We start from the raw sequence: 17298 nt of genomic DNA, 5'->3' as shown, positions 1-17298 counted from the left end.
TTGATGGCCGAATGGTAAAGAACATCTAGCCACTCGAGAGCACCCTTACCTGCCGATCTATAAATGATGTCTCCGTAATCTAGCATGGGTAAAATGGCAATCTGAATCAGGGTTACTTCGGCAGTCTGGGGGAAAGAGGAGCGATTACAATAGAGGAAACCAAGTCTAGATTTTACTTCAGCCTGCAGCTTTGATATGTGCTGAGAGAAGGACAGTGTACAGTGCAGTGGCACAAAAACCTAAAGCCACACACATAGAACAACACAGACCAGTGACCAATTTGCCTTTGGCGCCAGGAAGCCTACATTTACATTTAAGCCTAGCGGTAAGAGCATTGGGTCAGTAACCAAAGGGTCACTAGTTTGAATCCCAGAGCTGACAATGTGAGCAATCTGCCAAGGCACTTAACCCTAATTGCTCCAGGGTAGCTGTTGATATACTCTCCATGAGTGTCTCAGGGGAGTTGGGATGTACAAAAAAAAAAAACATTTCCAATTCACATATGCATATAATACTCACTTGTGGCCTACATATGTGAAATAGGACAAATATAAGCACTCACCAAATGTGTTTATTTATTATTTCATACAGACAGTATCTGACACTTACTGGTACAAGTACTCCTACTCATATATTAATACATTTGGATTTGACCAGCCATTCCTTGAGTTATTGTTGCATTGGAGATAAGCAACACCAGACAGAGTATTAAAAAGAAAAAGTACACATAAGATGTTGTTGGTAGAATAGCTGGCATTCCATCATCACTTCATGATAATTGAAGCTATGAAATGTGCATTACATTATTACTTTAAAAACAAAATAGGCCGATGGTGATAATCGGACAATAGGAGATTTATTTAGGCTAGCCTATTTGTCATATTGATTACCCATATTCATTACCCAATATCAGTCATTGACAAAATGACGAATAATGTAGTTTTATAGTTGGCCTGTTTGGCTATAAAAGTGATGAAAATGACATATTTATTTCCAATATTTTTGCAAACTCAGAATCAACTTGTTTTCAGCATTTGTCATGAAATCCGAAATATATAATTTATTTTAAAAATGAAATTACAAGGAGCATGCCTTCAGGGGATCACTATTCAATATCTATAGCCTATATTTTATTACTCTCAAATAAAGTGAACAGCATATATTCAGTTCATGCATTTGTAAATTGATCAGGGTATGAAAATAATTGCTAGGTTGATTATCCAAATTCTGTATGCTGTTTTGTGATTATAAAAAAAACTAAAACCTAATAAGGTGTCATATTTACTACCAAAACAGTAAATACAAAAATCTGTAAATGATTGACATACATAGGCACAAAATAAATTTTGACATTGGCTTTGGTCATGTGGCCAACAGTGCAGCTGTAGTATAATTCGACAGATTCCGGTCTGTCCAGTGACTCCTCACTGCATCCCGTGCCTATGAATATACAGGTTTCTGATGCGCTCGAGCTGGAACATGGCGCTCTACTTTATGCTGTTTTATCTCTGCGGAAGAATACTCAAAAACACTGGGCAGTGTCTGTTGACGCTGGAGAAATTGCAGTTATTTTTGAGACGGCGCTTCTCATTGGATACAGTGGACCTGCAATATTCTGCCCATTGTACGGGAGCCCACGATTGGCTACGTTGGATCTGCAATGCGTCAAACAATGGCGCCTAATATTACCTGAGTAGTTTAGGAAAACGGTATGGCCGGACTGTCTACTTTGTATCACAGAGCATTTTGTAATACTATAGTTATTGCCGTCGACAAGAAGTTTCTTTCAGTGCGCCGAGTTCCTCAAAATCATACATCCTGATCTGACAGGGGCTCGATTTGAGTTTTTTTGGGAGGAATGGTGGGGATCGGCGATTGGTCACCGCAAGCATACACGGAACTATTTACTTTTAGTCGCGGAATTGAAAATAACAGGTGTATCAATCAGGGAATATACAATTAAAATATTAGAAATCCTGTGCTGATTGAGTCTATTTTGTGAATTAAACTACTACATTCAAACCAAGATTTACTTTTAGGCAATAATCTCGCAGTCTGCAACAATATGTCCCAGGCATAATCACGGTTTAATCAGTCTATGGAAGTGTGTTTGTGTGCTCATGCTCAATCATACAATTTGCATTCAAGAAAACAGGATTTAAGCAGCCTAAAATTACGCGATTCCTAAAATTCTACACCTCCAACAAATCACAGGCGCGTTCGAGATGACGTCATAATCATGCGACTGTTTACACGCAGAGGCTATCAACATGGCACTATTTCCAGCTTTTGCAGGATTATCAAATACAAAAGCTGAGATTGCACCTAAAGGTAAGACCCACAAATGTTTATTTTATGTTTCGTGAATGTGTTAGCCACCGTTCTGTGACGGCTTTTCAAAGAGAGATCTAGTGAAATTAAACGTAAGTGCAACGTTCCTGCTTGAAAGTGTCAGTGTCCTAGTTTTACTAGCTTGTTAGCTTCATTGGTCACAACACAATTATACTATAGCTAGCTAAGTGTCTCTGCTCGTAACATCCCCCAAAATATGCATCCATAGCTATAATTTGATAAACATTAACGTTAGTTACTCAGTCGTGTGGCCAGGTGAATAAGCATGATAAACAATTTACCTATATTCATTTACTGTAGGTCAGCAGTGCATTGGCCCATCGGGCCCTCACCATAACCTTAATCTAACCAAAAAGGTGTACTATATCATGTCCTTATAAAATTTAACTCTAAACCCATTGGCACAATGTGATATGACAACTCTTTGACGTAGAACTATCTTTAGTGCATTTACTGTATCAGCAGGGCTTCCTTCTGAAAAAACCTGTTGCCAAACCTGATTAATTCTTGTGCTTAAAAGCCTTAGAGAACTAATTGCGATTGTTTTGACATTCCTCTTCTCTCTCCTCAGAACTAGAATGGCTGAACAATCAAAGTTTCCGCACTGATGACGCTCTCTCTCTTCACCAACGAGCCACGGAGAAAGACAACGAAACACAATCGGCAGAATCAAGGTGTTATTATCATAAGTGTTTAATCGTTATTCAATTATTTCCCTTTCACTGTGACTCAATAGTATTACATGCTCCATTGTACAGGAGACAGGATAAGGCATTCTGCCCGTTTGAGAAGCACTGGAGGTTTTATTGAGTAGCTTTGCATTTTACTACACAATCTTGTTTTTATTACACAATTATAAGAAGTTTACCTCCAAATATCTTGTACTTTTGTGGGATGATATGATCTCAGCATTGACGTGGTGGTAGTTTCACCCCAAAATCAACAGCTTGTGATATTTGTACTTAAATGTATACTACTAACATTTCTCAGCAGACACGTTATACCAGAGAGGGAGGATAAGAATGATGTCCAATCCAACAAGAAGAAAAAGAAGGAGAAGAAGAAGAAGAAAAAGAAGAAGCACAAGAAGAAGAGTGGAGAACCCTCTCCAGCAAGCAGTGGCTCAGATTCGGATACTATCTACCCCAGTGACCTCCTAAAAAAGGCTGAGAGTACTCCTCCCAGGTATGACCTCACTCATTTTGTTCCCAGTGAGACCCAGGATACATGCTCTAATACGAATATATATGATCAGTTTCGCAATTTATGTCATAATGAATAAGAGTATTTGGACAGGGGGGGAGATTGATCCTAGACCAGCACTCCTACCATAAGATGCTTTTTGAATACTTGCCCATGGCTGGTATTACTGTAGTAGTTGTTCTGTTTCAGGGTTGAAGTGTTTCCAGGTAGGAGGGAGATTCATTGTCTGTGGCTCAGTGCGTTAGGGGAGGTATACTCTGGGGGTCTTGGCTGACTGCCAGTTGGAGTAGCTCTTCTTGACTCAGACTGAATTTAACTGCGACAGCAAGCCTGGTGGTCTCTGAGCTGCCAATGAAATTACCCCCCACCCGTACTCTTACCCTAAACCTAACTTTAACCCTAAAACAAACCCTTAACATAATTCTAACACTAATTCTAACCTTAACCCTAAACCCCCTAGAAAATAGCATTTGACCTCGTGGGGACTAACAAAATGTCCCCAGTTGGTCAAATTTTTGTTCGGCTTACTATACTTGTGGAGACTTCTGGTCCCCACAAGAATAGTTAAACACGTCCACACACACACACCTGTCTCTCTTTCTCTCAATTCAAGGACTGGCTCCTCCACAGGAGACTTGTGTAACTTATCCTTCAAGCTACAGTCAAATTATCCTAATGTTGCCATTATTTTTTATCTGTACTGTACTGGCAATATTTAACGACTAATCTGTTACTGTACTGTCAATGTTTAACGATTATGTCTGTTTTATGAAAAGATTTCTTATCAATTTCCATTATGGCATCATGTTTGTGTGACGTAGCACCATTAACCCTATATTGTCTTTTGTGCCAATCATGAAAATGCTGACTCGCTACGTCACCCACCCCTCTTTAGAGGTGTGGCCTATACTCTTCATTAATCCTGACTATCTCTGTCTGTAGTGAGGCGGTTCAGTTTCAGGTGGAGGGGTCTTTTGTGTGGTTGGATGACCTCCAGACCCCCACCGATCAGCCCTTCTGCGTGGACAGGAGAGCAGACCGTGCCAACTGGGAGTACAAATCACTTTACAGAGGAGATATCGCTAGGTAGGTAACCTCGCTAGGTAGGTAACCTTCCTTCCCCCTCCGCTGCACCACCTTCCACCCTCCGCCTCCCCACTCTAACACCCCTCACCTCTGCACCACCACCATTACTGCCATCTCAGCTCTGGTGTAGCTGTCCGTCAGCCATCATCAACCCACTCTTGTCCACACCACTGAGCTGGATAGAGCTGAGCTATACCTCACTGGCCTGGCTGCGCATCCACCACTGTCACTGGACTCGCACTGGAAAGGACAATGCGAAAATAACCGTACCGTTCAGGTTGGCACGATAGTGTTGCAAGGGTATCTGTTGGCCAGCAGTGTTTAGTTTACCCCCCTGCCTGGTTCTGCTCCCAACGCAAGGTCAATCAGAGAGGGAGTCAGTCAGCTCCATTACAGTACACATCATCACACGCGAGCTTGGGTGGCCAGAGGGTGGAGTTGGGGGGGGGGGGGGGTGATAATAAAAGCTGCACAGAGTTTTGTTTCTGTAGCGCTGCAGTAATCCATCTCTCACAGGTGGTTTTACTACTTCAGCCCTCTGCCTGCCCTCAGCCTGCAGTCACAGTCAGGGTGCTGAAATCAAAGCTTTTAACTGCTATAAATTCCTTCCTTCCTGTCAGAGCGCATTCTATGCCCTACATACTTAGTGAATTGAATAATGACGTGCCTAGGATGTACGCTCACTGTGGGGTATATATTGTTGCCATACGTACAGTGCATTCGGGAAAGTATTCAGACCCATTTTCCACATTTTGTTACATTACAGTCTTATTCTAAAATGTATTAAATTGTTTTTCCACACAAATCCCCACAAATTATTTTGCGCAAATGTATTATAAAACCCCCCCCGGAAATATCACATTTCCATAAGTATTCAGACCCTTTGTTTGAAGCACCTTTGGCAGCGATTACAGCCTTGAGTCTTCTTGGGTATGATACTACAAGCTTGGCACACCTGTATATGTGGAGTTTCTCCCATTCTTCTCTGCAGATCTTCTCAAGCTTTGTCAGGTTGGATGGGGAGCATCTCTGCACAGCTATTTTCAGTTTGCTCTGGCTGGGACCACTCAAGGACATTTAAAGACTTGTCACGAAGCCATTCCTGCATTGTCTTGTTTGTGTGCTTAGGGTCGTTGTCTTGTTGGAAGGTGAATCTTCACCCCAGTCTGAGGTCCTGATCACTCTGGAGCAGGTTTTCATCAAGGATCTCTCTGTACTTTGCTCCGTTCATCTTTCCCTCGATCCTGTCTAGTCTCCCAGTCCCTGCCGCTGAAAAACATCCCCACAGCATGATGATGCTGCCACCACCATGCTTCACCATAGGGATGGTGCCAAGTTTCCTCTAGATGTGACACTTGGCATTCAGGCCAAAGAGTTGAATCTTAGTTTCATCAGACCGGAGAATCTGGTTTCTCATGGTCTGAGAGTCCTTTAGGTGCCTTTTGCTAAACTCCAAGCAGGCTGCCATGAGCCTTTTACTGGGGAGTGTTTTCCGTCTGGCCACTGTACCATAAAGGCCTGATTGGTGGAGTGCTGCAGAGATGGTTGTCTTTCTGGAAGTTTCTCCCATCTCCACAGAAGAACTCTGGAGCTCCATCAGAGTTATCATCGGGTTCAAGGCCCTTCTCCCCCGATTGGTCAGTTTGGCCGGGCGGCCAGCTCTCGGGAGAGTCTTGGTGGTTCCAAAGTTCTTCCATTTAAGAATGATGGAGGCCACTGTGTTCTTGGAAAACTTCAATGCTGCAGACATTTTTTTGGTACCCTTCCTCAGATCTGTGCCTCGACACAATCCTGTCTTGGAGCTCTACGGACAATTAATTTGACCTCATGCCTTGGTTTTTGCACTGACATGCACTGTCAATTTTAGAATAAAGCCTGAATAAGGTCTGAATACTTTCCGAATGCACTGTACACTATATGGACACCCCTTCATATCAGAGGATTTGGCTATTTCAGCCACACCAGGTGTATAAGTCCAGCACACAGCCATGCAATCTCCATAAACAAACATTGGCAGTAGAATGGCCTCACTGAAGAGCTCAGTGACTTTCAACGTGGCACTGTCATAGGATGCCACCTTTTCGAACAAGTCAGTCAAATTTGTGCTCTGATCTGGCTGTCCCGGTCAACCGTAAGTGCTATTATTGTGAAGTGGAAAAGTCTATTAGCAAACACGGCTCAGCCGCAAAGTAGTAGGCCACACAAGCTCACAGAACGGCACAGGCGAGTGCTTAAGCACGTAGCGTTTAAAAATAGTCTGTCCTCAGTTGCAACACTCACTACCGAGTTCGAAACTGCCTCTGGAAGCAACGTGAGCACAATAACTGTTTGTCGGAAGCTTGATGAAATGGGTTTCCATGGGCGAGCAGCCCAAGCGTCGGGTGGAGTGGTGTAAAGCTCGCAGCCATTGGACTCTGGAGCAGAGGAAGCGCACTCTCTGGAGTGATTAATCACGTTTCACCACGTGCCAGTCCGACTGACGAATCTGGGTTTGGAGGATGCCAGGAGAACGCAACCTGCCGACTGCATAGTGAATAATGGTTTGGGGCTGTTTTTCATGGTTCAGCCTAGGCCCCTTAGTTCCAGTGAAAGAAAATCTTGACTCTTCAGCATACATGACATTCTTGACAATTCTGTGCTCCCAATTTTGTGGCAATAGTTGGGGAAATGCCCTTTCCTGTTTCAGCATAACAATGCCCTGTGCACAAAGCGAGGTCCATACAGAGATGGTTTGTCGAGATCGGTGTGGAAGAACTTGACTGGCCTGCACAGAGCCCTGACCTCAAGCCCATCTAACACCTTTGGAATGAATTGGAACGCCGCCTGCAAGCCAGGCCTAATCGCCCAACATCAGTGCCCGACCTCCCTATTGCTCTTATGGCTGAATGGAAGCAAGAACCTGCAGCAATGTTCCAACATCGAGTGGAAAGCCTTCCCAGAAGAGTGGAGACTGTTATAGCAGCATTTCGGGACCAACTCCATATTAACGCCCATGAGTTTGGAATGAGATGTTCAACGAGGAGGTGTCCACATACCTTTGGTCGTGAAGTGTCTTCTTTTAACTAAGTTTGCTTCTGAGTATGGTTGTCTTCATTAGCATATTTCTAAGTGTGTGTCTATATACGTATGCATGTCCACAGAAGTGGTGTAGTAGGACCCACTGATATTTTTATTAACTGCACAAGGGCAACAAATTGAGTTTCAGATGATGTTGGGTTTAATGTGTAGTCAATACACACACCACAGCAAGTTAAGTGAAATGTGATCAATATAGCCATGATTGGACTGGTGCTTGGTGTATTGCTGCAGAGGGACTTCCTTTTTGGAGGTGGTCAGGTGACGCAGACAATTCTGTTTATTTCTCCTTTTTTTCTCTTTCTCACCCTGCCCTCCCTTACTGAGTCGCAGCCCAATTCAAAACGCTCTCAATACATTGCTATTTCTCTTTACAGGGATTCTACATATGACTGTAATGATTGTAATGTATTTAAAGGTACAAAAGGAAAGGCTCTTCCTCTCTGGGTTTGAACCTGCGGTCTCAGGCCGTGAGCTGGGCTGAGTCTGGCCCAGAGAAGAAGAGAGTGGACAGGAGACAGAGACCCAACCGCTACTTCTCCCCCACCGTCCGCCAGCTGCTGATGTCTGATGGCAAACCCACGTTGCCCAGACCTCCACCAGAGGACACCACAACCACCACTTTATCCTTCATCCCTGTTCCCTCCTGTCTGGAAGCTGAGGCAGAGGGGGGTGGCTCTGCCAAAGGCCAGGGCTCCTGGGTCAACCCCCTGGGGGTGTATGACTCCTCCACATCCCTGTGGCTCCAGGGGAAGGGGAAGTTGGAGCATGGCAAGGCAGAGGAACAACCTTCTACTCCCAGGGACAATGCTGCCGTCATGCTGGCTGAACGGGTGGAGGACTTCAATAGGAGGCTGAGGGAAACCCCCACAGACACACACACCTGGCTTCAGTTTGTCCTCTTCCAGGTACACTACTCAATGTTAAAACCCCATAATTACACACCACACCAATCAGTCCATTCAAATCACATGAAATTTTACTAGGGCCAAGAGTATTTCCGGGACATTTCAACGTGTCAGGAAAGATTCTAGTCCCTGGCCTGTATCTTGATACAACAAATCACATAATAACTTCCAGAACTGTATTACAGGACGAGGTAGCTGGGGCGCCTGGGGTGTTTGCTGACATCTCTGAGAACGAGAGCGAGCGGCGGAAGAGGTCAGTGCGCGCCACGCTGGAGAAGAAGGTAGCCATTTTGGATCGAGCAGTGGAGAATAACCCGAGCTGCGTGGAACTGAAGCTGGAGCGACTGCGGCTCTGTAGGGAGCTGTGGGAGCCGGCAGCCCTGCTGAAGGAGTGGAAAAAGCTGGTGTTCCTGCACCCCAACAGTGCCCCCCTGTGGAGGAAGTACCTGCTGTTCATGCAGAGCCACTTCAGTACCTTCTCCGTGTCAAAGGTCAACACGGTATACGGGAAGTGTCTGAGCACGCTGGCGGCGGTGCAGGATGGGAGCATGGTTTCTCACCAGATGCTGCCGGGTACTGATGAACACATGCTGGGTAATGGTCCAAGCCACATACTATATACTTTATATTTAATAATGTTTGTATTAATAACGTATTAAGAACTTTTCCCCCGAGATAGCTTCTACATTATAGACAGAGGATTACTGAAATGTGCACTAACTCACAAACTTGTTCTGTTTGGTTGTGATGGAAAGGCATTGGTTTTTGCTTTCTCGTCTTTTATTCACTGGCACATGGCTGTACTGCAGAGGGGCTGAAACTTGAGAAGCATTAGCCAATGTAAATATTTGTAGAGGCGAGCAGAGAGCGAGTATTATGGTTCAGGTTTCCCCTTGTCATTGTGTCCTGTCCTGCTGCTGTATTGATCTGTATGTGGTTCATTGTGAATGTTTGGACTGTGTCTGTGACCATGAGAGTTGAAGAGAAGTGTGGATTAGTTGTCATTCTATTGGAAGTGAAAGCTGCTGTTGTCTCTGCCGGAGTGTGTGCGTGTTTATGTACAGTGTTGTGAAAAAGTATTTGCCCATTTCTGATTTTCCCTATTTTTGCATATTTTTCTAACTGAAATATCAGATCTTTAACCAAAACCTAATATTATATAAAGGGAACCTGAGTTTGCGAATAACAAAAAAAGTGCTACTTATTTTATGTATCACATAACAAAGTTATGCAACACCCAATTCCCTGTGTGAAACAGTAATTGCCCCCGTACACCCAAAAAGTTACACTATTGAATCATCTGTCCATAAAATATTCTTCCAAGAGTCTTGATGATTATTCAGGTGCTTCCAGGTGTTTTTTGGCAAACTTGATTCAACTTTTTGGATGAGATGGGTCCCATTGAGTCTGACGAAAACCAAACACTGCATTCCACAGTATGAACCTCATACCAACGGACAAGCATGGTGGTAGTAGTGTGATGGTTTGGGGATGCTTTGCTGCCTCAGGATCTGGACGACTTGTCTTAATAGAAGGAACCACGAATTTGGGTCTGTATCAGATAATTCTACAGGAGAATGTCAGGCAATCCGTCTGTGAGCTGAAGTGCAGCTGGGTGATACAGCAAGACGATAATTCAAAACAAGTCTACATGAAAATGGTTAAAAAGCAACAAATTTGAAGTTTTGGAATGGCCTAGTCAAAGTCCCGACCTAATCCCAATTGAGATGTTGTGGCAGGATTTGAAACAAGTAGTTCATGCTTGAAAACTCACAGATGTCACTGAGTTACTGCAGTTCTGCATGCAAGAATGGGCCAAAATTCCTCCACAGCGATGCGAGCGACTGATCAACAACTACAGGATGCATTTGGTTGCAGTCATTGCAGCATAAAGGTGGCACAACCAGTTATTGAGTGTAAGGTGGCAATTACCTATTCACACAGGTGAATTGAGTGTTGCATAATATTGTTAATTAAATAAATAAAATAAGTACTTTTTGGGGGGTGTTATTTGTAAACTCGGTTCACTTTATCTAATATTAGGTTTTGTTTGAAGATAGTATTTAGTATAAAAAATATAGAAAATCAGAAAGGGGACAATACTTTTTCACGGCACTGTATCTCCTTTAAACTCCTTTCAGAAGTCTTTGGTATGGATTTGATGTGGTTATAATCTGTCATGACAGACTACATTTAATTAATGTGTATCATGATGTCATTGCCAGATGTCTGTGGATGTGGCACAGGGCCTCGTTCAGTAGACAAATGTGGAATTGTGCAGCTAGAATTGTCATAAATAGAACTGACAAGATTCCCTTTTCCCAATGACTGACAATTATATCTGTTTTATACAGTACACATCTATCTGCAATGTTCTATAACATATTTCATTCTCGTGAACAGACCCCTAAACAGGTTTGTGCTGCGTAATGTTTCTGACCACTGACAGGAGATGAGGAACAGATGGACTAGGGGAGAAGGAGGGTGAGAAAGGGAGAGAGGATCATGGATGTCCACTCCAGTGTCCATGCTGCTGAGCCATGATATGAGTACTACAGTCCTGGACTAGCCTCCTGGCCCTCTGACATCTGCCCCTCAATTAGACTAATGAAACTATCATCTAGTTAGACTAGCTGTCCAGTGGTCAGTCTGGGCTGGACATGGAACTGTCTTGTCAGGGCTTTAGCCTGCTGAACAATGATAAGGATGGGATGCAGTCGAGGAGCATTTCAAGTACAGCCTTAATTTAATGAAAAATAATGGTAAGGTAATGATAAGGTTTAAACAATCAGAAACAGAAGTGATTGCCTCACATTCTGTAGCCTAGGGTTTCCCAAACTTGGTCCCAGGACCGAGTTTGGGAAACCTTGATTTAGTCCACTCAAACAGTCCTATCTGTTGACCACAGCTAACTGTTATGTAAGGGTAGAAAACATGTTAGGGATTTGATGTTATCCAGTGATGCTTCGCTTATTGAAATCACCTGGAATTGTATTGAACATAGTGGAACTATTTAGGTTTATAGATCAACTACTGCAACTCATGGAAAATAGGCTAGCTGTTTCAGGTTCAATCATAGAAAATAGGCTAGCTGTTTCAGGTTCAACCATAGAAAATAGGCTAGCTGTTTCAGGTTCAACCATAGAAAATAGGCTAGCTGTTTCAGGTTCAACCATAGAAAATAGGCTAGCTGTTTCAGGTTCAACCATAGAAAATAGGCTTCAACCATAGAAAATAGGCTGTTTTCAGGTTCAAGGTTCAACCATAGAAAATAGGCTAGCTGTTTCAGGTTCAACCATAGAAAATAGGCTAGCTGTTTCAGGTTCAACCATAGAAAATAGGCTAGCTGTTTCAGGTTCAACCATAGAAAATAGGCTAGCTGTTTCAGGTTCAACCATAGAAAATAGGCTAGCTGTTTCAGGTTCAACCAATGTATGTCATCACTCACAGAAGCTCTTCAATTGTTTTACTGTTATAAGTTGATGGTCCCAGACTCCCTCTTGTGGTTGAATAGTACATATTCTAGCATATCTGAAGCTGCACTGTGGACAGATCAAACAGTGTGGGAGATGTACACCGTATGTACTAAAATTCGACCATAGCCTCTGCTTACATTGCAGTGTTTGGCATATATCTCCACCTGACCTCTGAGGGAGACTCTTTTTGACTGTTTGGTTCCTTTTCGAAAATGCAGGTGGTCTCTGTACTGGCAGTACAAGGCAGGTAGCCTGGTCCCAGATCTGTTTGTGCTGTCTTGCCAACTCCTATGGCCATTGGCAGCACAAACAGATCTGGGACCAGGTTACAAGTCAGGGCAATGTAACCCCAGCTTAAAGGGAACATCTGCAGGAGATGGCTGCATTAATTATAACTTGATAATTATTCAGAATAATGAAGACTACTGTTGAGGGGCAATAAAAAGATTTTGAGAAGCTGACCTATCATGTGACCTCAGGGATGTGCAGATGTAATTTGCCTGCTGATTTTTTTCATTCAGGGAAGATTATCTATCTGTTATTACTTACAAAAACAAAACAAAAATTGCACGTTCTTCCTAATCATGCTATTTGTTTCTTTCAAAGTCTGAGGATTTTTCAATGAATTCATCTTTAAGAGCTCATACTAAACTAATGCACACGTGCTTGTTCTAATAGGTGTAACTGAACTGGGTGATCTGTGTGAGGAATTATAATTAATGATGTGGTATTGTATGCTCTCTCCTCTCTCCCTGCAGCCATCTTCCTCCAGCAGTGTCATTTCCTCAGGCAGGCTGGCCACTCAGAGAAAGCTGTGTGTCTGTTCCAGGGCCTACTGGACTTCACCTTCTTCAAGCCAGACACTGTCAAGGACCTACCCACCAGACAACAGGTACACACACACAGTCATTCCCCAATTTCCTCTGCAAAGAACACACATGTTCCAACACATGTACTCATATACAGCTGGTATCTCCCTCCAGAATAGACTGATGATGAATTGGTGTTACTGTATTGGCTGTTTATCCAAAGCCAGTGCACCAATGCTGTTTGTTTTTTGTCACTGTCATTAAAGCAGTGCTGGGGCCCTCTCCACAGAGTGCCCTTCAGACTGGTCTGGGCCTTGTCACTTTACACACTACATGGAAACTTTTAATAGAGACCTTTTTCCAGCAGTGGGGCATTCTAATTTGAGAGAACAGATAATGGCCTGTTTGCTCTTCTGTCAGAACTGCTGCAGTGGCTCACAGCTCACTGCCCTCCCAGCACCAGCAACATTACATAATGGAGACATAATTCTGAATGTATAATACCTCAAATGAAGCAAGGGCATGTTGCTATGTGTGTGTCCACATGGTAAACACAGCATTAGCTTTTATGAACTGTTTTAATTGATCAGGGTTGTATTTGTTGATGAGAGACCTTCCCTTAACACTACGTCTCTGTTCCAAGGCCTATACTAGCGTAGTACTATAATGAAGCAATATGTATTGGCTATGCATTTCAAGTGGTATGGATAGTGTGGCTATTGGAAGATAGTCTAGGTCAATTGAGCTTTGTATTGTTAAGATATCACACCATATAGGATTTCTCTACTGAATTTGGAAGTACTCATGTCCAAAGCCCCATGTTCGGAGCCGATCTGTCTTTTGTCTCAGAGACGGTGATATTTAATAAGAATGTAAATGGGTTGGCTCCCAACGCTGCCACTAAATCTAACATTACTATATGGATATATAAAATCCTTCAGCTTTTGGATTCGTCACCAAGTAATTAGAAGATCTCCTTTTCAGGACCACATTTTATTCCACACTAATGTGTTTCTGCTGTTCTCCATGGAGGTCTGGTCTGCTGATCACTGCAGCACTGTGTTGGCGGCAGAGAGAGGCATGCACTACCATGGAGGGACTAATTCATTCCATCTAGTTATTGTCCTGCAGGCTTGTCCTGCAGTTCAGTCTGTTGTTCTTCTTGTCAGGAGAACTGCTGACCTCGGCGCAGATGGAGACAACTGCCCATCAATGATATGTTTACAAATGATTACATTGTTGAAATACCCAACATTCCCTCTCCTCCACCCTCTGTGTGATTGTACATTATGTATTACTGTAGTATTGAGGGATTGATATAAATATCTGTGTTGTATTAAACCCTCCCTTTGGCCTTTGCCCCTTTGTGGTCCTCCAGGTGGAGTTCTTTGAGCCATTCTGGGACAGTGGGGAGCCCCGTGTCGGGGAGAGAGGGGCCAGTGGATGGAGAGCCTGGATGACCCAGCAGGAGAGAGGGGGCTGGCTCCAACCCAGTGAACAAGGTTAACAACTTTATAGCCTTGCCTGTAATAAAACCTGTGCTAACACTTTACATGGTCTCTGTGTTATAACACTGTAATTACACTAGTAGCCTGTTAGGACGTTTTGGCGACGTAAGTCATAGTGTTGTAATGTTAACCTTTGGAACCTCTGTGTGACAGATGATGGAGATGAAGAAGATCAGGAGGAATTGGAGGTGAAGGATAAAACCTGGCCCAAGTGGAGGATCTGGTTGGATGTGGAGACGTCACGCGAAGCCATCCATTGGCTGCCATGGAGGCCGGACAAAACCAAGGGCCAATCGGTGGAGGACTGTGAGGACCCGGACCGACAGGTATTGGCTGTGATTAGTGGTGCCAAAACTGGGATATATCTACCATTAAAAACTGGGTTCCTTACTGTTGCTATTTATGTCTTACCACTTGCCTGCATGTGTGTGTTCTATGTAGGTGCTGTTTGATGACATTGGGCCGTCTATGATCCGGCTGGTCCGCCCAGACCTCCAGCTATGTCTTCTTCTGTCCTTCCTGCACTTCCTGGGTCTGCCTGCTGACACTTCCTGTTACAGCGCCCCCTCCTGTAGCCTGCTGCTGGATGATCAGGCTCTACTGGGGGATGTTCACCATCCTGACTCACCACTGACCTCTTATGCCCTCCCTGTTCCTGGGGTCAGCCCCGTGGGTCACATGACCTCCCTGCAGGGTGCCAGGAGGGGGGTGGGGCTGTGTAAGCAGGGGGAGGAGTTTGTAGACAACGTGTTCCAGATGGTTCTGCCTCTGTTCTCTGCTCAGGAGAGAGCTGTCCTCTCACTACACTGGATCCAGTATGAGAAGCTCAAGGTAAACCCAGGTTACCCCAGCTATAAGCTTTAGAGCCAGGCAAGCATATGCTCAGCCAAGTTCAATTACTTTGGTAATCGTGAAGGAATTTTAAGTTCATTGTAGTCAGGATGAAAGGTACGTATTTTCATTCCATTTTAATGCTGAACTTTGTGTCCTTCCCCCTCTCATTCTCCATTGAGATTCTCCCACTAATGCTCATGTCTCTCCTGTCCTTCCACTCTGTATGTAACATTAAGGTGCTGAGGTGCGTGCGCGGCAGGAACAAGAAGCGTGTGAAATCCCAGGGGAAGAGGAGCAAGCGCCTGGCCAAGCGCCTGCTGAAGGAGCCAGAGAACCGGGGCCGCCTCAGCCTGTGGAGGGAGTACGCCCACCTGGAGTGGCTGCTAGGGAATTTGGACGAGGCCCACAAGGTGTTCGACACAGCCCTGGGACTGGGCGTGGCAGGAGGGCTGGCAGACCCTGCCCTGTGTGACCTCTGCCTGCTCTACGCCCAGCTGGAGGTGGAGGAGGCCTGGCGAAGGGATCTGGGCGGGGCAGGGATGACTGTTACGACCGCCATGTCTTCACCAGCGGTCTATATCCTCACCAAGCTAGCAGAGGGTAGTTCGTATGCCCCCTTCTTGGGACAGTTGGCTCCAGTGGCCGTGCTGAAGGCCAGGAAGGCCTATGAGCAGGCTGTGGTGAGCTCCCTGCCTGGGCAGGAGGAGGGGGCCGCGGGGCAGGGGCAATCCAAGTCCAGGCAGGTCAAAGGTCTGGTGGGGTGTTACGCCCTATTCCAGTACCTGACTGTGGGGGTTGATGCTGCTGATGCTGTCTACAACCTGGCCAGAAAGAGGCTGGAGCAACACTCCAGTATGTCAGCCCAGGAGTCAGCTAGCAGTGAAGTTATGTGTGACATACAGACACTGAGCTCTGTCTCAGAGTGTGAGGCCCTGGCTGTCCAGCAGGTGGCGCTACTGCGCTACCACACCAGCACCAACGTGTACCCACTTAGCCATATCAGACTGGCGCTGACCTCGGCCCTGGCCCACTTTGCCTCCAGCACTTCTCTGTGGCAGTTGTATGTGCAGGTGGAGAACCGCTACCATAGCGCTGGCAGGGCTCGCCGCTTCTTCCACAGCGTGACCAAGGCTAGTACCAGTGTCGTGCCACGCCTGTTCGCAATCAGCGCAGAGGAGCAAAGGAAGCAGCTAGTGGACTCTGTTCAGAGGTGAGAACACTGAAGATGAAGGCTCTAATCATTATAACTGAATCTAATAATGTCAGTAACAGGACACACAAACACAAAAAAGGAATAGAACTACTGTAGTAGCTCACATTTAGATTCATTTCGTGGATGTTTTTTCATGAGTTATTGTTTTTTTCTTGGCAGGTCTGATTGCTGTGGTGACACGGTCTCCAGCCTGCCAGAGAACGGCCTGAGCAACCGTATCCGCTCGCTGTTTGAGAATGCCATAGCAACAGAGCATGGGGTCCACTGTCCGTTGCTGTGGAGGATGTACATGAACTTCCTGGTAAAAAAAGACGCCTCTTTAAAACATTAACTTCCTGTTAAGACACCTCTTTAAAACACCCTTAAATCATTGCAGTTATCAGAACCTCAGGTTTGTTCCAACAGCCGAGGGATGAAGGAGACTTGGAAGTATTGCTGAAGCTGGTGTTTGGTGTTTTGTTGTGTTGTAGCTAACGTCAGGTGTTTTATTGTGTGTTGTATCTGACGTCTGGTGTTTTGTTGTGTTGTATCTGACGTCTGGTGTGTTGTGTGTTGTAGCTGACGTCTGGTGTTTTGTGTGTTGTATCTGACGTCTGGTATTTTGTTGTGTTGTAGCTGACGTCTGGTGTTTTGTTGTGTTGTAGCTGACGTCTGGTGTGTTGTTGTGTTGTAGCTGACGTCTGGTGTTTTGTTGTGTTGTAGCTGACGTCTGGTGTTTTGTTGTGTTGTAGCTGACGTCTGGTGTTTTGTTGTGTTGTAGCTGACGTCTGGTGTTTTGTTGTGTTGTAGCTGACGTCTGGTGTTTTGTTGTGTTGTAGCTGACGTCTGGTGTTT

The 17298-nt window shown here is 44.7% G+C and overlaps 1 protein-coding gene across 2 annotated transcripts; it reads left to right on the top strand.

The window, feature by feature from the left end:
* The first annotated feature begins 1642 nt into the window (after positions 1-1642).
* On the top strand, positions 1643-17069 carry nrde2 (NRDE-2, necessary for RNA interference, domain containing). 2 transcript variants are annotated; one of them, XM_046333245.1, is made up of 12 exons: positions 1643-2331; positions 2924-3026; positions 3346-3537; positions 4498-4641; positions 8135-8624; positions 8810-9218; positions 12859-12992; positions 14288-14411; positions 14571-14743; positions 14859-15248; positions 15488-16461; positions 16624-17069. In XM_046333245.1, the coding sequence occupies exons 1-12, from the start codon at positions 2271-2273 to the stop codon at positions 16793-16795; spliced, it is 3366 nt and encodes a 1121-aa protein (XP_046189201.1). In that variant the 5' UTR covers positions 1643-2270; the 3' UTR covers positions 16796-17069. The 2 variants fall into 2 exon arrangements, with proteins under 2 accessions (XP_046189201.1, XP_046189199.1); XM_046333243.1 differs by having other exon boundaries at positions 1644-2331; positions 3343-3537; positions 16624-17064.
* Positions 17070-17298: the final 229 nt, after the last annotated feature.

This window comes from Oncorhynchus gorbuscha, unplaced genomic scaffold, assembly GCF_021184085.1.
Source record: "Oncorhynchus gorbuscha isolate QuinsamMale2020 ecotype Even-year unplaced genomic scaffold, OgorEven_v1.0 Un_scaffold_362:::fragment_2:::debris, whole genome shotgun sequence".
NCBI classification, from domain to species: domain Eukaryota; kingdom Metazoa; phylum Chordata; class Actinopteri; order Salmoniformes; family Salmonidae; genus Oncorhynchus; species Oncorhynchus gorbuscha.
The sequence above is the reverse complement of the archived record's forward strand: the minus strand, read 5'-3'. Positions and strand labels throughout refer to the sequence as shown.